The 22,698-nt window shown below is 39.8% G+C and overlaps 1 protein-coding gene across 3 annotated transcripts; it reads right to left on the minus strand.

Moving 5' to 3' along the window:
* Positions 1-1,488: 1,488 nt before the first annotated feature.
* Positions 1,489-21,379, minus strand: SF3B1 (splicing factor 3b subunit 1). 3 transcript variants are annotated; one of them, XM_065750976.1, is made up of 25 exons: positions 21,295-21,379; positions 18,492-18,658; positions 16,776-16,877; positions 16,042-16,156; positions 14,140-14,219; positions 12,901-13,068; positions 12,497-12,731; positions 11,569-11,781; positions 11,125-11,246; positions 10,252-10,449; positions 10,062-10,163; positions 9,227-9,406; positions 8,733-8,819; positions 8,338-8,608; positions 7,926-8,071; positions 7,694-7,840; positions 7,397-7,522; positions 6,574-6,795; positions 6,167-6,349; positions 5,965-6,076; positions 5,760-5,880; positions 5,227-5,358; positions 4,062-4,334; positions 3,377-3,593; positions 1,489-1,965 (listed from the first exon to the last, which is right to left on the minus strand). In XM_065750976.1, exons 1-25 carry the CDS (start codon positions 21,320-21,322, stop codon positions 1,807-1,809), a joined length of 3,906 nt encoding a protein of 1,301 aa, XP_065607048.1. In that variant the 5' UTR covers positions 21,323-21,379; the 3' UTR covers positions 1,489-1,806. The 3 variants fall into 3 exon arrangements, with proteins under 3 accessions (XP_065607048.1, XP_065607050.1, XP_065607051.1); XM_065750978.1 differs by lacking the exons at positions 16,042-16,156; positions 16,776-16,877; positions 18,492-18,658; positions 21,295-21,379 and adding an exon at positions 14,536-16,030; XM_065750979.1 differs by lacking the exons at positions 1,489-1,965; positions 3,377-3,593; positions 4,062-4,334; ... (15 more) ...; positions 12,497-12,731; positions 12,901-13,068 and adding an exon at positions 14,536-14,591.
* Between the last annotated feature and the right edge of the window lie 1,319 nt (positions 21,380-22,698).

Here is a 22,698-nt window from a genome sequence, read left to right on the forward strand (position 1 = left end):
CCAAATATGAACACAATTTTGTGTACAGCTGTTTCAGCAGATTTCCTTCCCCTTCTCTTCTTTCTCAGGAAATAGTCAAGTTTGCATCTTCTGTAAAACAACTTTTAAAATAACTTTTGAGAGCAATAGTAAGAGCTTGAAAGGTAAAAAGCTGAGGTTACTGTCCTTCAGCCTACAAGAAAACTTTCACTATTTGACTTGTTTAAAAATGAATAAACCCTGAGACACAACTAAAAGTTATAGGCAGGAAGGACTTGCATCAGAGCTCTATTTTAGCTTATCTTATAAAAAAAATTTCCACCCTTCACCCTCTCCACTGACACTTACCCTGTCCTATCCTGCAGATCTCAAGAAGCAAATGTGGCAGGTCATCTATAAAATAAAAGCATTAAGTAAGAAGGTACTAAAAAATTGAATGAACAATTCAGAGAACAATTCAACTACAGAGCCTTCAAGAAGACCCTGTTGTTTTCGTCTAATAAATCTTAACATAAAGCACACTACTACAAAAAATTAGTTCCTAACAAATTAGTACCTTCATAAACAACCAAGCTACAAGCTGTGGCCACATTGCCCCAATCTCCTAACAAAACTTTATGCCTTGAGAGGTAGGGTGGTATTTCCTTACATGGTGAACGGTTGAAGAATCTCACATTCGTGTAAAACAGCAGAGAAAGGCCAGCTGGCAACACTGCACTGACCTTGTCGAGATGGAAATCAATTGCTCAGCTTGAATAAAGGAACAGAAGAACACGCCTGGTATCCAATTACTAGCATTCGTTTTGTTTTCTTACTGATATGAGATACTATCCAACGCTACCAGAATGATGTAACCTTGTGTTTCATGTGGCGTACTGTCAAATATCACTATGTCCTTTTTCTTTCTTTTGAGTACATACACAGAAGAGATGGAAAAGAGCAAAGAAAGGAAGAAAATATTTTTCATCTCCAGCTGACAAGATTCACATACTCTGTCACATATACACATCCTCTGTCACATATACACATCTCAGGTGCCCAGTTACTTTCCCAACTCTTCACAGTAACGATAGCACAGCCTATCAATATCACTTGGCACTTCATAGAACCTAAACATGGCTAGAAGACATGCTTATCACAATCGCCCAAGTCATACAAGTGATTTCAGTCCAAACTACTAACCAACTGCTGCCTTTTTGACAACAGTAACAAATGAACCCTACAACCAGGGAAACACACATGAAGCAAAACCAGCAAGCAATTTACTACGACCTTTTCCAAGGAAACAAACTGCCACTACAACAACTGCCAGCCCAAGTACAGCTGAATTATTGCACAACAAAGATACACACATTAACTACAGTTTGTATATTTTTCTTATTTATTCAAAAGCTAGGGGATGACAAAAGGGTTAAAATGCTCAATACCACCTATGCATTACATGAACAAACACTTAAATCCATCAGAGACTCGTTTTACAAGTCTGTCAAAAACCACACGCAAATTAGATTTTATACACAAATGTTTATTTCTCAAATAAACAACCCCTTTAAACACAAGGAATGAAATCTAAATCTTCATAAAGATGAATCAAAAATGAAATCCCTCCTTTATACTGTAATCACTGTTTTATTGGTCACTACTGGCTTTAACTGTTTAACATCAAAAAACAAGGACATATTCAAAAAATCATGCTACTGGATTCCTACCTCTGCCTCTGACCAGTGCTACACTGATCTCCAATATGTTAAAATTTTACATCATCAAATCTGAAGCATGTATGTGAAGAACAGCTGTGCATTAAACACAAACAACAGAACAAGAAGATTATAAGATGTAGTCAAGTTCATAACGAATATAGGTGTTCTTTTCATCATTATAGATTCTCGGATAGTGTGCTATCAGAGCATCCTGCGAGCCAATGTAGATGGAGTTATAAATCTTCCAATAAACGTCTCTGACTTTCCGGGCAGGGTGAAACAAACCCTAGAGAACAAAACAGAACAACATTTATTCAAAGCTTCTGTTCTGAAAGGCTGCTATTGAAATTAACCAAGTTTTAAACAATAACCATTTGAAAAGCACCATGATAGCAGTTAACAGCAATCATTAAGAATGAACTACAATGAAAGTGTAATTATCAGTTTGTGAGTATACAAAAAGCAACTATTAAGAAATATTAAGACTTTTTTTTGTAGGGAGAAATTCCACTAGACGTACTTCTAATTTTGCACTGTTCTTTTTAAAAAATACAAATCTACTGCAGCGTATTCAGTTGCAAACAAGTCTCGTCTCTGGCTCTGGTAGCTTGTTTTAATTGTGTAAGAGAGCATTACATAGAAATGTAGGAGATAAATGATCAAACCTAAAGAAACTGAGCAGAACATGGAGACAAGAACAGTTCTATAAAATAAGAAATACAAATAAAATTAGCAAAACATGCACTGCACAGGTGACTTTCATGCAACTTTCACTTTCCTGCTGATATCAGTACCTCTGTGCTGAGGCACACCAAATAAAGGAACAACCAAAACAATGACATTCCCTATCTACAAATTCATAAAACAGATTCACATCATCTCTACAGTGATCTGCACTACATGCATCCTTGCTTCTCATCTGCCATGTGTGTTTAAATTCTAGAGCAAATACAACAAAAACTGTTACATTCAAATACACAAAAAAGGAGCCTCCATATTCTACCTCCACATACACGTTTACAGAAGCTGGACTGACTAGTGTGGGTGTAGCAGTATAAATTCTGAACCAGGCAACATTTTCTAACACTTTACAATTAAATCTGTTTAAACATCTTACTGTTTTCTTTGGCTAGCAACACATTGATTTAACATCAATCCTATTCTCTCTTTGATAATCCTGCTTGTTATTTGTTCTCATAGCCTTTTGGATTACTGATTTTTTCCCCCAATCATTATTTCCTGTCCTCAAAATTGCACACTTCTTTACAAGTCAGAGCCAAGTTTTATCCACTTCATATTCTAAATTATCTGCTGTTTCTATGCAAGTTCTTCAGTATAATCAGTTATCTCACTACAAAAAAAAAGCTGTTTTCTCTGCATGTGTCTGTTATCAAAATTCTTGGGTTGAGACAGGCACATTAAAAGAAATGGAAAGCCAGACAGTTTTCCTTTACTGGAAATCTCCTTCAGCTGACTTTTTGTCTCCTAAAGATAACCTATAGAACATTTGGGTTGGAAGGGAGCTTTAAGAGCATGTAGTTCCAATCCCTCCTGCTATAGGCAGGGACACCTCCCAACTAGACCAGGCTGCTTTAAGCTCCCTCCCATGCCAGGGAGAGGGGGCATCCACAACCTCCCAACAGACAACAGAAGCCTCTTTGGTAACTGCTGCCTGTGCAGTGTACATCAGGACATACCTGCAAACAATACTGCAACATTCGACAAGGGCCAATAGCAACTCTGAGGCCCTCCAGAGCCCCCATGACTGCCTGAATGACGTGCGGAGAGGTTTCAAACACATTAGGCCATACGTAGTTCAACAAGTGATTAAGAGAATCTTCACAGCCAAAGCCATAAACACCAAGAGACATGTGCTGCACCACAGCACTGGCTGTTTGTCTGTGTACAAGATCTCTGGAAAGAAAGCAATGGTTTGTTAGTAAATTATACTTAGAAGCAATGTAACTGGACAAGCATCATGTTTCTTTTCAGTTACATTATTTTTAAAGCACCACTACGTGCTTTGAACCTACATCTGACAGTAAGAGGCAGAGGAACAAAAAAAACAATTCAAAAGGCAGTTTTCTGGCAATTATTGTGCTATAAACTCCATAGTAAAGGCTCTGACAACGGAAACAATCAAAAGTAGTTTGAACACAGCAAATACTGAACCACCTAAAGTGGCTGCACCATTTTCATCTTCAGAAGCGTTAGTAAAATAGAAGTATATAATCTGAATTATGCGCAGATGATGGGTGCTCAGTGACCAACATAGCTGGGTAATTTTTAGCAAACAAGGACATGTATATTTTCTGTTAAGGCCTAGTTACATACTTAACGTGTGACTAAGACTAACTGGACCATACATAGAACTGCACTCACCTGTCCATTAAAGCATCTTCAAGCAATGGCGTAACAGCATAAATGTAATCTTTTCCCATCTCTCCAATGTATTCAAACAGGAAAGAAAGAGATTTTAACACACCATTCTGGACATTAAGTTCAGGAACTCTGTATTCATTCATGAGTGCAGGCAGCACTGTGAAAGGTGAACACGTTTCAGCTACAATAGCAATTGCTACTGTAGTACATACTCTGTTCTGCCTTTCTTGTACTTTCAAGTTATTCAGCAGTGTAGCCAAGACATCGTGTGGTCTGGAAGAGATAATAGGTACACCTACATCAAGAGATTCAGTCAGCAGGTAGGTAAATTATTCAAAATTGAAACAGAACAGTGGAAGAACGTGGCTTAGCACTTCTTCAAAAAGTTAACGTTCCCTGGAAGAGCATCATAAACCACAAAAATGTAATAGAGTTTAAGTAAGCACCGGACACTAATTTTCAAATAACCAACTTTTTCAAGAAACAAATCAATCCTCTCTCTAGATTTACTTTTTGTTCAGCCTACAGTTACTATGTAAACAAACTCTGGGAGACAGGAGTAGCCTTCCAGTATTACTCTGATTCCACAGGCAATTATCAATTTGTGTAAAACTAAACACATTAATTCCAGGTAAGACTTCTGATGGAGATAAACAGCTAGGCACAGAAAAGCCCAGTTACTGCACTGCTCAGTAGCTGCTCAGTTACTGACTTGAAGCAGAAACAGTCACTCATTTAAGAGTGTGCAGAGAAACAAGAATTGTGCTATGATTTGTTTATTTGTAATACTTGAGTTTGGGGAAAAAAAAACCCAAACCTGTGCAAATCAAAGAAGCACTGATTTAAGAAAATTAGAGTATTTAAAAGGAGAGCTATGAAAGAACACAGAGCGAGTCTGAATGCACACCACACTACCAAAACTCGAGAAGACGAGCATATCTTACTACCAAATTATACTCTAACCTCTCTAGCCTACCAATTTAGCTTAAAAGTACAGCACACCAAGCCAATAAGAATGTGCTAATATTGTCTTACTAAATGAACAAAAATCAAGAGTATTCATTTAACATGCAAACTGCAGAGAGTTTCTCTCTAGTAAAATTCAGAGTCATCACTGCATTAGATAATCGTGTGTAGAACTGGATAAAGCATCAGATCAACTCACCCAATAGCCTTTGCAATATATCCGAAAGTATTCACTGTGGCTCTTCGAATAGCTTTCTTGTGAGCTTTAAGTAACTCAAGCAGCTCAAAGCAGATCCTCATCCATTCTCTTGCAGAAACATATTCTGCACCTCTGAAAGAGAATAAAGCAAGTTCTCTCCAGTTTTGCTCAAAGTTTTAAAATAAAATCTCAGAAACTGAAGTACCTATTTGTTCACTATCAACAGAGGGACACTTAAGTGATTTAAAGCATCCTTTAAACTAGACCATCACTGATTAACAGTTTATATGGGACACAAATATAATAAGTTTTAAATCTGAAAACGTGGTAAGTACACTTACAGAACGTGTGCAGATAACGCAATCACAGTAGCAGAACATTTGCTACATAACGTTATGCTAAACTTTCAGAATAATATTCAAGAAATAACAGGAGATCCAAAGACACCCAGGTGACAAACCTGATATTCTACTTTAGCTTTTACTACTGCAATTGCTCCCACAGAGGATCAATTACACCGTTCCTCAGCTTACCTGTCTGCAATGCGTCCAACAAGATCGATACAGTTCTCCTGTACTTTCTCATGCCTGTTCTTCAAAATAGGCGTAAGCCGTGGCAGCAGGTCTTTGATAGGTGGCGTCATCTTGTGCATACCTATTGAATTCAAAGAGACACAGTAAGCTTTGCAATCTTTTCGTTTCACTCTTGAACAGGCACGTAATCAATGCATGAACATACCTATGACATTAACAATAGCTTTAAGCGCTCCAAGTATGCTGCCCAGTACTTCAGGATATTCTTCACCCAGGTACTCATACAACACAACACCCAGATGCCCCATCAGCTTTTCCTGCAACCAAGTGAAAAGATTCCAAATTTAGATTTTCCTCCTTCTCATTAAGGCACACTGTAGCTAACTGGATACAAGCCCATACGATACCTCTTGACAAGTCTTCATGACGACTGCAGTCCGGGAGATGAGGTCAGCAGCCTGCTGCCGCACTTTCGCCGACTTGTTGTTCAAACGCCACAGAACCGTACCACAGATCTGAGGCAAGTAGGGCTTCACTCTTTTGCCAAGGGCATTCACCACTGTGCCAAAGCCATTCAGCATCACAGAATCCTAGGTGTTAAAACAAAAAGACTATTAGACCAAAACCACATTCGCATTGTATCTGGCATTGTCTACAACTGTTACTAAAACGCTAACATTCTACATCTATTACATGGACATCACGAATCTGAGCACTGAAATCTTTGTGGGTTAAAAACAACTTACAACTCCACTTTACTCTGTAACTAACCTTCCAACTAAGTCAATCATACCTCCAGTTAAGTTGGCCATACCTCTGTGGTCTGTTCTTGAAAGGCATACAAGATGCCATCAATAAGTTGTTCTTCTAGCTTATGATCAATGTCTGCCGCACCCAGATTTCCCATTATCTTCTCAATTGTTTCCATGACCATTTTTCTGTACTGTTCAGCCTCATCTTTCAGATCATCCACAATTCTAGAAATAATTTCTGCTGCTCCAACTTTATTTGCCAGCTCCACTGTCGTATCCACCAACTGAAGTATACAAATAGATAAGTGAAAAAACATGGTTAAAATCTTCCTTCTAACTCCTGAAAAATGCATGTCGCTGGTCTGAAAAGGAGTATCAGCATCAGGCTGGTTTCCAATTTCATCTCAGGGGAAATCTTTTTTCAGGAAAAAGTTACAAATGGTAATTTCAAAACAGATTCTACATCAGAAAAGAGCAAAAATGCGATGGCACAGAAGAGAGGAACAAAACAAAAAGGAAAAAGGATGCAAGAGCAAAGCTACTGTAGTCAATACTTCTAGTAAACAAAGAGGAACCCTAAACTTGCCTTAAAACCAATGCAGTATTCTTTAAGCTCACTGTGAACAACTGCTTTCACTTTTTGAAATCACCCAGTTTTAGAAGACACAAATGGGGTGAACTACCTCACCTTGGAACTGACACATTCATATTCAGAGATAAAATGCCTAGTGTGAAAGTCCTGGCTAAACAGTTTCTAAACCACCATTTCAAGCACAATTCAGCTACAGGACGTACAAGACACAAAACTAAGCATCTAGCTTCAATGAACACCTCAACACAAATTTCCTTCTACTACTGCTATAAAAAATTCAGCTGGAAAAATACCTGTCTGTAATTTCTTCTGTCCAATGCCATTCTGTGCTGCCAGAAGTGTTTGAAAAATGGTGGCAAGATCTCCGTTTTAATGTAGTTTGCTTCAACACCATCCGTACCACAACACTGCTTTACCACCTGGCAGGAAAAAAAAAGCCAATAATGTTAATTCTGCATACAGTTTGTATGCAGTGTTTTGGTTTTGTTTGTCTTAAAGAAAAGGAAGCACACGTTCAATGTTAACGGTAAGCATTCAGATTTTATCAGTTCATTACACTGCTAGCGTCTGAAGAAATAACCCCAACGTACCTTCAAAACAATTTTTTTCATCTCTTCATCAGGAGACTGGAACTCTCTGATAAGAATTAACATAACTTCTCTGGTATAATAGTTCGCATACTCAGCATCCATGAGCGGAATCAGATAGCCAATAGCCTTCAAAAAGGCAGCCAAGCCCTATTTAAATGAAGAAATATATTTCCAATGAGTGAACTGAAATGAATAGTTACCTTCTGTAAAAGTGCAAGTATTTTAGACGTACCTTTCCTCTGTGTTGACGTATACCCTTCCATAAGGGCTTCAGAACAGAATCAAATGACTCAATGCCATAGGGAGTAGCTGCCTCAGCTAAAGCAGCAATAGCCAAAGCACTGATGGTACGAACCTTCTGCTGCTCATCCACAAGACCTGCAAAAGAGCACTGTTTAGTACCACTTCTTGTGTCTTTAACTCAAAATAGCAAAAATACATACAGAGAGTAAGATCTTTTTATCTCATTTTCAGGAAAACGATCATTAATTCTCTTTCACAGTCAAACAAGTTATTTCTTGGTGTAAAAAGTGCCACACAAAACTTTGCCTTACTAACACTTTATCTCAACAAGGTACAGAAGAAAAAGTCCAAATGCAAAGAAAATCAAATAAAAATCTTAAGCCAGAGAAACCAGAACCTACCATGTTCAATAATCTCAACCAAGCTCCTGAGATGAGGCAAGATAGCACAGCCCATAAGAATAGCAATTTGCTGCACAATCTTGATGCCAGTATGCCTCGCTTGCCAGGACTTTTTGCTTTTACAGACAGCTTTCAAGAATGGCAGCAGAGAAGGAATGCCCAAAGCAGAGGCAACAACAGCAAAGGCTCGAGCTGTGGTATTTCGGACATACTCATCCATGTTATCAATATCAGGTCGCATTGTAGAGATCATTGTGGCCAAACCAGCAGCCTGAGAGAAAAACATACGGAGCACAGATTTATGAACAGCACACTACATTTTTCTGCCATGACTACAAGCAGCCCCGTGTGACTACATATAAGGTAACTCCTACTGCAGAATTACAGTTTATTACCTTAGCCAAGTTTGAAATAATTTCTCTGCCTTCCACTCTGGCATAATAGTCTTCATCAATCAGCAGTGGTTCAATGACAACAAGGATCTGAAAAAGATGACAAACATTTCCATTTGTGAATACTTTAGTAAGAAAATTATGATTCCATGAAACTGAGATAATTCCATGGATTCGAGCTTTCAAACGCTATAATGACCAGAAAAGTCTTAGATCTGTTATCTTTTTCCCCCCTACAGCTCCTTCTCTGAAGAACTGCCCTACAGATTCTAGATACATCAGGTAAGATCTCCCTCCCTCTCTCAACTGTGCACGTATTCTTCTAACACAACTTTGATGACACTACAGTAAATTAAAGTTCAGATGAAAAAGAAATACAAAAGCCAATTATCATTAAAAAAGCAAACAACTGTTATCATCTGCTACACAAATGAACTGTACTCATCTCCTGCCATGATGAGAAACAGCAAACTGAAAATGAGCAAGTTACAACAGACCTTATGTACATACGGCCGGACCAGGTCATCCAGTTTGTACAGAATTCTGTCTATGACTTTGACAAGTAGGTGACGCTCCTGATCCTCAAGTGTCGGTGACATCAGCAATGGCAGAATCTGGTTGAACAGTGGCCCAGCTCCAAATTCCCGAGCTTTATCAGTAATCTGTCTCAGTGCAGCCTGAAATAAAAACCAACCGTCGCTTAAGCTAAGGAAACAATGCTGAACAGTTATTGAACAAGCAGATACTAACCAAGTTAAAATATAATCTATCGTAATCACAGGCTTCACAGTTCTCGTTCCTACCACTGTTTCTACACAACTACATCAGATGTCAGGCCCCAGATGTTCCGTTTTCAAGAAAAGCATGCTCAATACCCAAAAAGGCATTTTACACAGCACCTGCATCTAGGCAGGCTGATGCTCAGGTCAGTTTAGAGTGAAACTGCAGAATGTGTCATCTATTGCATAAACAAGCTGGAAACTTAAAGAGCTACACTGCAAGTTTAAGAAGCCAAGTGCAGGAAATTCCAAAGCCCTGTAAGCAAAAAGCACTATAAAATCTACTTTCTCCTAATTAAGTAACTAATTCTGTAAATCATGTGCTGATTGTTTAAGCATTACTGCAAAAAGAGATGCAACAACAGATTACACTGCAAGACAAACCAAACGCAACACAGATACACAAGGAAGAGAAAGAACTAAACAGAAAAGCTCAGGAGATAATTTTGAAGAGAAGCCTACAGGCAGGAGAAAAAAAATTCAGCCTCAAAATGAACTTGAAAACATGCAGAGTTTTAAAAGATGAAGCAGTAAGAACGAGCACTAATCTTACCTTTCTCATAGGAGGAGTGCCATTCTTTATTTTCAGAAGTAATTTCATTATCTTCCTCTCCTTCTGCTCTTCAGGACTAAGAGTTGATTCATCAACATCAACCTGCAAATAATTCCAGACAAATTAACAGACTGTGGTATACTTGCAAAGATCAGAAAACCTGTATTAGCGCAAGTGAAGTGTCATTTACCAGCAGCTTATCGAAGTACTGGATATCATCTGGCTTTAGGAATGGGAGATTGCCAGAAGGTTGGTCATTGACACTCTTCATAGTCCGGTCCTCCGTCTGCATGTGGAATCCAGTCATACCACCCAAAGGTGTGGGAGTTGCTGTAAGTTTACGTGCTGGAGTACGAATAGGTACGTAACCAGCTGGTGGGGGAAGAACCTACAGGAGAAAGAATGAAATATGCTAAGAACTGTACCACAGCACTAATCTAAAGATGGATCTTGACAGCCTGCAAGACTCATCTTACCACAGATATAAATTGAGCAAGGTTTCAAAACAGAAATAAAATAAAACATGCGGCTTTAGCCAATTGTAGATTTAAGTGTTACTGCATACTTCAGATCACACATTCAGTGTGAAAAACAAATTCAGCAGGATAGTTCATATTCTTGCTTATTCCATTTTGACAGCATTTCAGAAGAAAGCTTACTTTCACTTCTGAGCACTTGGATAAATGATTTAAGGAGTTCGTCTAGAAACTGTTAGGAAAAACCCCACACACTTCACTATTTGTGTCAACACAGTGTACCCGCAAGGTCAGAATCCGTGTCTTTCCACATTTGGGCTTTTTTTCCCCCTCAACTCAGCAGACATTCTTAACACTGAAAAGCAAAATAAGAACCGACCATCACAACCAACTTTATTTTCTCCCTCTTCTCTAATGGATTTATGATAAACGAGCAACTAAACCAAACAGATTTCTATGTGAATTAATCTACAGCTTCTGTGAAATATTTCACATATTGGACAACTTTGTTTGATTTGTAATTAGCATTCCCTGACAGGGAAAAAAACGAACTGTCAGTCAGTTTTGTTCCCATCCAGATGAATTACCTTATATCCTTCTGGGAACATAGCATCCAATTCTTCATCAGAAAGTGGTCTGTTTCTCTCATCAATTTCCCTCTCCCAACGCCAAGCCTGCAGCTGTTCAGGAGTCATGCTCATGATATGACCTATATTCAAATTAAAAATAGGATTTTAAAAAAATTCCATAAACAGTTTTACTTAAACTTTAAGTGTCCTCTTAAGCAACACTTTGCACATCTCACATCTGTAGCCAAAAAGACACTAATGTCTTTACCATCGAGACTGAACACAAACAGACCTAACCTCAGTTTTAGCTCCTATGGGCATTAAAACAGGTCAACTGAACATAAACTGTTTTCATACCGTCAGAACAGCACACAGGGTAGAAGCCCATTTCAGTATACAATATAACAGGTTGGAGCTTCATTTTCACATAAAGTGAAGCCTTGAAGAATGCATTGGGCTTACCTGGTGTAGGAGTTGCCATGTTCATAGCTGGTGTACCAATGGGTGTTTTGCCAGGTGTCAGAACAGGAGTGCTGCCACCCATCTGGCTAGCAGGTGTTTCATCCCATCGTGACTTCCTCTTACTTGCCCCCGGGGTTGGTGTCTCACCAATGGAATCACCACCTCTGTCTGTACGAGGAGTTTCAGCCCATCCACTGCCATGTCCTGGAGTATCTAATGAAAAACAACACAATTTTTGTAGAAAACTGACCAGTATTATACTCCAGCTATACTGAAAATGGAATTGGATGTTTTTGCTATCTCATCCTCATGAATCAGCAAGCATACAATAAACAAATACACTACAAAACTTAAGGTTACTTTGGTGAATACTGAAAACATCCAACAGAATTTTATTAAAGAAAAAAGTGCCTTCTCATTGAATCTTAAAATGAATAAATAAAAACCTAAAAAAAAAAACCCCAAAACTCAAATATTCCAGATAATGGACAAAACACTCCACACTCCCTTGATAAAACTTTTAAACAGTGGTGCTTCACTGTTCTCTGCCACATGAGCTTAATTCAAATTAAGATAGTTGAGAGAACATTTCCAAAGCTTGCTTCAATGTTTAAGCAAGTTCTCAAGAATTCTGAAAGTTCAAAAAATTTAACAGTTCAGAAACCACACAGAGACACAGTTGTATGACAAAAAGCAATTCAACGTAAAATGAACTTTTTGTCCTAAATAATCCTTAAAATCCCAGCAGCAGTCACTGGACATACCACACAACTTCAATAAAAGATAAAATCATCACATCAACCACTAGATGTCAGACTGCAATTACTTCCTGCCTTTTGCTTGTCTCTACTGCTTACTTAAGGCAAAACATTCCTACAGTATTTGCCACTCAAAATTTGAGTGACACTCTGCACTTCACCACGCATACCTCTTTCTGTTTTAGGTGTTTCATCCCACCGGTTTTTACGTGCACTGGAAGTGGCACCTCCATGGCCCGGTGTTGCGTGACCAGGTGTGTCCCGCCCAGGTGTTGCAGCTCCTGCTGGCGTGTGGCTGGGAGTGGGATCCCAGATCTTGGAGCCAGGGGTGGCACCAGGAGTTTCACTACCCTTTGCACGGCCTGGAGTTTCATCCCATCGCAGAGACGGTGTATGCCCAGGAGTCTACACAAAACAAAAGCCCAAGTATTAATCTCTCCCACTCTACGCAGAAGAGTGTTGTTTTTATTCCTTTTTATTGTGTACACGTGTTAGAGTAAGAAAGTTTCAAAATTCAAGAGGATTAAGCATTAATATCTGCTACATATGAACTGATGGACGCAGGGACTATTACCTCTGCTTGATCCCAACTGGATAACTTCTTAGGTGTTGCACCAGGAGTCTGATCAGCTGTTTGATCCCAACGCCGCTTGCGTTTTGAAGGTGGCTGAGATGCGGCTCCATTGACGACTTTAAGCTCTCCAGCTTTAGCTTTTTCAGCTAGCTGTTGCCTAATTTCCCTCTATTTGAGAACAAAAAGATAAAAAAAACTTATGAAGCCTCTTCAAATTAGACATTAAGAGATTTTTCAGCTACATCAGATATCTTTTCACACCATTTTTTGATGTTTTGCCCAAATAATGTGCCATTAGCCACTCTTCAAATTCTTCTATAGCAACAGGGCTTTCTGCTTGGAGGGACTGTGTTTAAATTCATCTGCTATAAAAAAGAAATGCAGCCGTATAAAGTTTTTTAGTGCTATCAGTTTCTACCACCCACATGATTGTGTCAGAACTACTACTAATCTGTTTCAAATGAACTCCACTTCAGTAGATCATTGAAGAGCAAAGAGTTAGAAAGTACATTCATATGAGTTGTACCCTGAGATATTAAAAAAAGCCATGAAATTCCCATTTAGAGTTTCAAAATGACACTGCTGAAACAGCACGCAGACAGAGACAATTTATCACTGAGTCCATACAGTAAGGTTACCAAAATGGGGAACTATTTCCTCAACTAATGTCAGTTTGAAAGCAACAGAGGTCACTGGAAGATCTTGCTCCAATTGACAAGACAGCTCTGCAGGTATCACAAAATACACTTTTTTATATTACCAATATCTTTTGAGCTATTAAAATGGATCTTTACTAACTATGAATAGAATGGGTGGTCCTACTATTAGTTTTTTCTTTCAAGTTTTAAGCCAAACGTTAACCAGTTGTTGCTACTGCAAAAGCCTTCTAAAAACTCCCTGGATTCTCTCTATATAAAGCTCACAAAAAATCTCTCCAACACCGAACACCTCTGTATCTCTCAGTTTTGGTGTCTCCAAACTGAACTATGAAACGATCCAAACTAAAACACGTTGACAGCACTTCTCCCTCCATTCTTTTGGTGTTACGTGGAACAGAATTTTTTCAAAGCTTCCATCTGTAAAGTCTACCAGCCTGGCTCTCACCAACACGTGACAAAAAGGATTTTCCAAAGAAAACTTAAGAATTCGACAGAAATTCTGTTCCCACTGTTCCTTTCAGGACTTCAAAGGCTGAAAAAATGAAACAAACTTCACGTGCAAACCCTTCCCCAAACACACCTCTTCTTTTGTTAAATGCTGCTCACGCATAACATCCATGTATGTTCTGGCATTCATTTTAGGGTCTGGTGTCTTCCCTCCTGTAGAAGAGAACAGCAACAGGAATGGAGCACAATGAGTACAGAATAAGCAGAATCTACCAACTTTTTCTATAGTCCTGCTCTAATATTATATTATTCCATGATCATTTAATTTAACTTTTTGATTGAAAATTTTAAAAATTACATGTATCTTATGTTTATTCAGTTTGCTGATCAATTTAACCTGTTTGAACACAAACGTAACTACTGCAGTTTCAAACAAATATTTTAAAGCAGATATAAATGATAGAATGACAACACAGTTAAGAGTCTTCAGAAGTGATGGGTTCCTGGGTTGCTAATCCAGAATACGTACACTTTCGTGCCTTTGTCTCCATCAGCAGTTCTGACTTCAAGCAGCAGAATAGAAGCCTAGAAAATTATCTCTTTACCATTAGTAACACTTTGGAAAGATATTTATATTCAAAACATTACCTTGCGCAAGCCGCTAAATCCTAGTAGTTATCTGACTATAAATAACTATTCCACACCTAAATAATAACTAAGTGCTTTATCATAAGGACCCATTTATAAGTTTGACAAATCTGGACACATCTCCCAGGTCTTCCAGTGTCATATTGTAAAAGGGCTTCGTTTAAAAAAGCAAAAATCCCCGAAAGCTGATAGCACCTTCCCCCTCTTTTCAAAGAACAACTGCCATTGGGATCTGAATGTAATACAGTACATATAACACCACAATGATACTCACAGGTAATGGGTTTTGTGTACCAATAGTTGTTTTATGCTCTGTATCTTGAGTTAAATTTTTATTTTTATATACTTTACAAGAAGCCCAACTTTATAAAAATTAAGACCCGTCAAGAAAAACACTATTCATTAAAAAGAATGTGCAGATTTGCTATACAAATGGTATAGCATTATAATTTAGGAAAAAAAATAAAACTCTTAGAACATTTCTATGCTGAAGATCATTGCCCAATTGGCTGTGTCACTCTGACACTAGCTTTGATAGGACTTTCCTTTGGAATACTTTTTCACCATAATCTACACAGGATGTGTTGAACTGCACCCTTAAGAATGCAGACAGGACTGGCATATAGCAGTACTGCTGTAGGAAAGAAATTAAGGACAGTTAGTATGGGCCTGTGAATTCTGACAATACATGTTTATATCAATTACAATTAAGCAAGTAAAATAAGTAATATCCCTAGTCATTCATGCAGGCTGCAACTCTAATTTGTAACACCTGCAAAACAGCTGCTGATTTTAAGCCAACAGGCACCTCACTTCCACATGTGAAACTCGCTCGCCTCAAGAAATTTTCCATCAGACCCACTACACCCCTTTTCCTGACTCGCACTCTACAATCATCTGAACAGACTTGAACTATTAATAGTATCAAAGTCTCATATATGCTTTTGTTTCTTTCAGCTATACCACCTAAGTTTATGTAAGATGGCAAGAATTAGGTGCTCTATTTTGAGAGCTAGCATTTCAAAAGCTATAGCCCTATTAAACTAAGACTTGGAACGAAAGCTTTCAAGGTATTGAAAAACTGAGCACTCAATACACAAGTTGTTCAAGTATAACGCACAACCCAAAACAAAAAGAAAAGAGAAACCTTTAACCCTTTGTGTTTCTATGGCAATGGCTCATTATTTTCTTGTCCTTCTACCTGGAAAGAAAACTTGTATTATAAAGATGAAGAATATGGCATCTAGGTTTTCAACCCAAGCTCTACAAAAAGGGGAAGTTTAAAACAAAACTACGTTTATAAGCATGCCAACAGAAATCAAAGGGCTAAAGACAGTTTAAGACAACAGATCTCAAAAAGGGTATAGAAAAGTCAAAAACAAGTTACCATCTGCAAAAGGATCAAGACGCTCAGGGGAAATTATCATCATCCGCCTGTGCTTTTTGTACTCATCTTCCCGATCTGCAATCTTCTGAGGGCGGTGTTCTGCAAAAGGATCATACTAAAAAACAACAACAACAAAAACTAGTTAGTCACGTAAGAACGGTATGGAAAATGTTGCTGACCATTAACACTAACAAACTTTACTTCTGAAACTGGGATGTTTTGTAAAAGGAAGAATTTTTGATCAAATAACCTCCTGTCAGCGTTCTGAGAAGCTTGTTCATTTGTTTCTAAGGCATTTCATCCCAGCAGTCTTTCTTCTTCTTTGGAAGAAGAAACTTTATTAAGTCTTCCATGAGGAAGACTTAATACAAATTAATACACTTTTAAGTTTCAAAGAGAAGTATTTTAGAAAAATATAACATGCGATTACATTTTCATTCCAAATAAAACAGAAGTTCAAGAGACATTCAGTTGTTGTAGCTCACTGCATTTTTTAAAGTATCCACTCGACATTTTTAAGTAGCTCAGCGTACACACACACACGTTGCCTTTGCATGCACAACTGCCAATTTCTACCACCCACTGGAATTCTAGCAACACACTGACAAGCTTACAGCGTGAAATACTGCTTTGTAGGCATACTCTGCTTTTGAAAAACAAGACGTGCTCCTGAAATACTAATACTTCTCCCAAGACTCAAACAACCTTTTGCTGTGCCCTGAGTTAAGATGTACCTGTTCAGTTGACTGCGGTATGTCATTAAGCAGTGCCACTGGAGCATGGTACCCTGGCTTCTTCTGCCCAAGCAAACTTGTAGACGGGTAATCATCATCATCCTGCCAGAAGAAAGACATGTAAAGTCACACTGACACTGGATTCAGGTGACAACATCTAGACAAACACATTTCATTCATAGATGAAACGAAGGACTAGAATATTTACCTCAAATTGGAGCAATTCTTTTCACATTTATTACTGTACTATTCTCAACAAGCAACTGCTGAACCAGATACAGCTAAACAAATGGCTAAAATGTTATCTTTCTCCTTAAAGGATTCAGTGAACAGCACACATTTACTCCAACCCATCGTCTCCAATAGCTATACAAAAAGTATTTCATACCAGTGCTACCAACACAATTCACTCATTATGTTAAGGAAACAGTGGTCCCCACGATTCTTTTTTTCTTAAAATCCACGTAAATACAAAGCAAATGTCAGCATGTAACCCTGAAAAATATTTCTGTGATAGCAAGAGACTGAGACACCTATTAGAGCATTAATTTGGTCGTATCTTCTCAGCCACAATGCCAGAAACAAGCATTCAGAATGTGCAAGATACTCTCACAATGTGTTTTCTCCAATTAGTATTGAGATTCTGTGCACCAGATAACAGCAACCCAAAAGAAACATTGCTCTTAAATTATGAGCTGACTTCAGTGAAGCACTGAAATGGAAATTTTTAATTAATGCACTTCTGGAAGTCTTCAAATACTACGTCACTGGAAAAATATCAGCTACTCAATTGCACATAACGCACTTGCTTCCTCTTCAAAATATTCTTCACTCAGTTTAATGCTCACTGTGCATTTATCATCAGAACTGTAATGATTGCTTCTGATGATTGCACACCTGACTGCTTCTGAAACACAAAATGCATTTAACATTGGAATTCAACAGAACTTAATGACATAACCTTAACCACTACATAGACAAAACAGTGTAAAACACCAAGCCACAAAAATTGTCCTGAAAATTCCAATGAAGTAGAAATAAAAATACTAAAACAGACACCTGTGGGGTAAATAACTCCCAAGGATGGTACTTCACAACGAAATAGTATAGATGATGGTATATTTTAAGTAGTTCTATATAGATAGGATACAAATAATACAAAAGAGAAGATGGCTCACCTTCAGGATGTCAAGGCTCGCAGGGGACTCCACATGGGAGAGATCTCCGAGAAGAGATCCTTCCCTGGTGGTGGTCAGCCCTTAAATGGGGTTTGGGAGAGGTGGAGCCAGGCTCCACCCCTTCCAATCACACAGGTATATCACCTCCACCTGTGGCCCCATGGCTGACTTGGTGCTCACCTCAGGTGACCAATCAGTGGTTCAGGCCGTGATTCAGCAGTTCCCATACACACCTAACATTTTGGGCTCAATCTTTACTAGAGTTTTTTCATCCTGTTCTTGATCTTGACAGCAAAGACAGAACCAAGTCAGGCACTCAACTACAGCTGATTGAGCACCAGCTCCCAACCCGTGGTGCCCGCCTGGAGCTTCGTGACTGTCAGAGCACACACAGATCTGATGAGCACCCAGGGTAAGGCATGTATCTTCCAGCATGTCTTTAACAATACCCACTTCTGAATCAGTAACTGCAATGATAAACAGCTTCAAATAAGAGCCAGAATACGTAGAAACAGCTTAAATAAATGAAATCACTTACGTCTTCCAATTCAGTTGCTGCAATGGATGTTACGTATCCAGCAAACCTGCTGTCGCTGCCACCGTAAATTTCTTGATCATAATATCCGGTGGAGTCGAGGCCCACTCCCTGTGCTTCATCAAGGGCAGGCTTTTTTCCTTGAATTTCTCGGATCTGTGCTTCAATATCTAGGGTAAAGATACCCAAACATTCAGGCCTTTTTAAACATACATAAAATGCAATACTTGGACCATTACATACAGCAAACCACCCAGTTTCAAAGACCGTCTCTAACTAATTAACTAAATATAATTATCACATGAAACTATAATACAGCAATGTATATAAAGCAGCTTTTCTTAAAGCTGTAGTACTACTCAGGACAGAGTAATCCAGCTGTATTACGGTCTGAAGCAAACCACGCAAAACCAAAAATGTTAACCCATCTTCCAAAGAGATGGTGGGGAAGGTAGCTACAGCACAACAGTATTTCTCAACACTGGCACAGGGTTTCCTCAATTCATGTCTTTTTTTCATTGCAAGCTGTTTTCAAGATGTTATCACCAATTAACAAGTTTATTTTCCTAATTTAAGCGAACCTGTTTAAAGGAGGTAGCGCATGAGCAGCAACATCTGGGCACATTCAACAGAACGACACCTTATTCAAGGACAAAGTATCTACTACACTGCAAAGCTGTGTCATCTTCAAACAAAAAGGCCAGAACATCAGCCACAGCTCCCATCGCAGGCAGCCAGTGACAACTGCTGCCATCTCAGTGCCATCCATGGCTCTTCTGAACAGCAGAAAGCCTTCCCTTCAAGGACGGCCAATGGGAGCTTTGGCACTCTTTAACATTCAGAATCTGACACCAATCAACCCTGGAATCAGTCACTGACCTTGGAAATCACCCCCCAAAACCAAGGGGTTCCTCCCACACGTTGGTAAAAGCAACCGGAAAAATCAGTTGTGGTAATTTAATTACCTTCAACAAATGTGATCAAGACACAGGTGCACAAAGGTGCACCCAGACCCAAAAAAGTGTTTCACCCTCCCAATCTGAAGAACTACTGCCTATGACATTACATTGAGGGAAATTCACCCATTTCAAAAGACTACAGAGCAATACTACTAGTAAATAACCCAGAAACTCAAATACACACTACTAAGCTATTTAGCACTGCTGCTCATCAATTTTTGTTGTTGTTTGGTTTCTTTTTCCCCCTTCAGGGTTAGTATATTTCACAAAGCTTTTCATCTGAGGTAGTTTGCAAAAGTGCCTACTAACAAAAATTAAGAATTAAATAAAAATAAAGGTAAAATCATTGTTAATCCAGCTACAGGCTGAATAGAGCTTTGCAGACACATTGGCCGCAGTCAGCTAATCCCCAGCTACCTGCCAGGAGACTCATGAGAGCTGAAGCCCAAGGAACGCTTTCCATGAGTCCCTGCTGAACCCTACCGCGACATTCAGCTCCCCATAAAACCCTGCACAGCACAGGTTCTCCAAGACTCAATACATTTTGCCTCTAAATACATTAATAAAAATACCAGAAAGAAACTACTACTGCTGCTGAATTAGGATGTCAGCCTTGCCCACAGAGGCCTCTCATCTTCAGAGGCATCCCACACAAATTCCATCAACCAACATCTTCAGGCATTCCACTTCTGCACAGCTGTTCTCTTACTTGACTGCAGAACCAAAACAACCCGAAGAAGCACTCTCCTGCCACTTTTGTTAGGTGTTTCTGGTTGGCTGATTCCTTCAGAAGATAGATCAAGTTCCTGATTCTGTTTGCAGCTTGCTGCAATGCAGCACTGGGGTGAAAGGAAATACTTGAGGCTTCCACTGCTACTGAGGACACTGGAAGCACCAAGTGACTTTAGACCACAATGGCATTGCTTCTTTCTACTGAAAAAGGTAGAGAACTTGCTTTTCTTTTCCAGCTACACACAGTATACCCTAACCACCACTTGGTCTTGTTTTTGTTTTGTGCACCAAAGCTGCTGACATAGTCTTACGTAGGTAAGAACAAGTGACCACGCTTTTCCCAGCGGACAGCACACTGTGGGACGACCACAGACAATTTCCACTGCAAGTAATAACGTTTTTATACATGATAATGCATAAAATTAATCTGAGTATTTCTTCCTTCACATGGCTGTTAGCAGACAAACTACTTATTACTTGCAGTTGTTTGAGACTGAAAGATATTGTCCGGCTTCTATTAAGAAATTCTAGATATTTCCAGGTACCATTTGACCAAATCCTTACAGTTAAAAAAACGCCCACAGTCACAGCATTTAAAAATAACGTGGTGCAAGAAACATGCAACCCAAACTTCCGTTCTTACATTACCGTCCTGTAAAGCACACATTACGCGTACCCAAAGCGCAATGAGGGCGTTAAGGGAGCAGAGGACTTTAAACTTTGAAACATAGGACCTCGTGCTTCTTCAGATCTCCAAGTGCTTTGAAGCTGATCTTGTTTCTAAGATGGAGAGCTACGAGCGGTTTATCATCTCACAGCCCTTTCAGCCACAGAAACAAATCCAAGGGATTTTCTTGATGGATTTTTAATACAGGAAAGAAGTCTCTGAAACTGCCTGAAGATCAGATCTTCCGCGCACCCCCCCCCCCTGCGCCCCTCCCCCCGCACCGCCGAGCGCCAGGCGACGCCATTACAAGCGGGCCCGGCCCGACTGCCGCCCGCCCGGCCTGCCCGGGCCCCCCGAAAGCTGAGGTCGGAGAGGAACAGAATTAAAAGACGCGAGAGAAGACCGCAACTTCAAAGAGCGCCGTCACGAGCGAAATTCAGCCTTTTACCTTCGTGGGTTTTGGCGATCTTCGCCATTTTGTCCAGCGCGAACAACGCCGAGACGGAACTGCCACGGCCCCACCACTTCCGTCCGGGAGGGGGGGAGGAGAGAAAGCACTGCGCAGGCGCAGTTGCGGGCCGCGCCGGTGCCTGCCGAGTGCAGGAGCCTTGCGCAAGCGCAGTGGCAGCGACGAAAAGCGGGAAGCTGTGCAGGCCGGGATCGGAGCCACGCCCTCTTTCTGATTGACGTCACTGCAAGCCAATAGGAACGTTTAACGGGAGCTGAGCTGGCCAATAGCGGTAGCAGTGCTGCCCGGCTGAGGGTCGGGATGCGTGTTAGAGATAGAGCGCCGCGGGCGGTGCGGCGCAAGATGGCGGCGTCCTCGACTGAGAGTACACCGCCGCGACGGCGGCATGGGGCGTAGGAATTGCAGCTAGCCGGGCACTGAGAGCGTACCTCGGGTACACGGGGAACGCGTGTCAGCAGCAGCAAAAAGAGGACTAAGGCGCGATGGCAGCACTCTGTCACTACTCATAAATCATTCCCACTAATAGAGTTTGGAGATTGTCTTACATGAAGCCAGTGTTTTGTGTTTGTGAGAATGTGTTTGATCAGTCAGCTCATCTGTGCGTGTCTTTGCTTTCTTATTGCTTAGCTTGCAGAAGTTTGCTGAATAATTCAGTGTTTGTCGTGTTTTACATAACTACACGCATTCAAATATTCTTGAAGAGAGGCTCATTTGAAAGCACAGAGGATCTGCTCTTTAGTATTATTAAACTCACATCCTGTGTTCATAGAAAGATGCATTCATAAGCTACGGAACAGCTATTTACCGAGCTGATGAGAGACATGTGAGCGTAAGGTCAAGGCAGACAGTAATTCCCTGCTACAGGAATTTAATGCCCACAACTATTTTAAGAAGCTGTCACATGCTCGGGTTCACCGTGAGGATCAATTTGCAGTAACTTTCTCTTGTTTCTTCAGCCTGACTTCCAGCTTACTTTACTGGCAGCAATATTATTCCCACTGTTATTGAACAGAACTGAGCTTAAGGGTTGCAGTCCTAAGGTACATTCTTAAAATGTGATTTTGCAGTATGCCATTTCCCACACAAAAGGAGTTCTATGTTTTAAGAGTGAAGAAAATTGTGCTGTGATGAAGCAGCAAAGTGCAATGAGAAAACTACTTTCTGCTTTGTTTTCCTGTCCTCTCACAAATTCTATATGCCGACCAGAGTCCTGGAATTTGCCTCTCAAAACCCTGAATTCCAGTATATCTATACCCTTGCTTCTTGAACGCTGTATCTGTTACATAGCTCCCACACAATATGGACAGGGTAACTTAGTTCAGCCCTCCTATGTTACCTGTCGAAGTTCCAGTCCCCAGTTCCCACATGTCCATACACCTCATG

Source organism: Cyrtonyx montezumae, unplaced genomic scaffold (genome assembly GCF_038088225.1).
Source record: "Cyrtonyx montezumae isolate F1298 unplaced genomic scaffold, pur_monq_1.0 scaffold_7, whole genome shotgun sequence".
Classification (NCBI taxonomy): domain Eukaryota; kingdom Metazoa; phylum Chordata; class Aves; order Galliformes; family Odontophoridae; genus Cyrtonyx; species Cyrtonyx montezumae.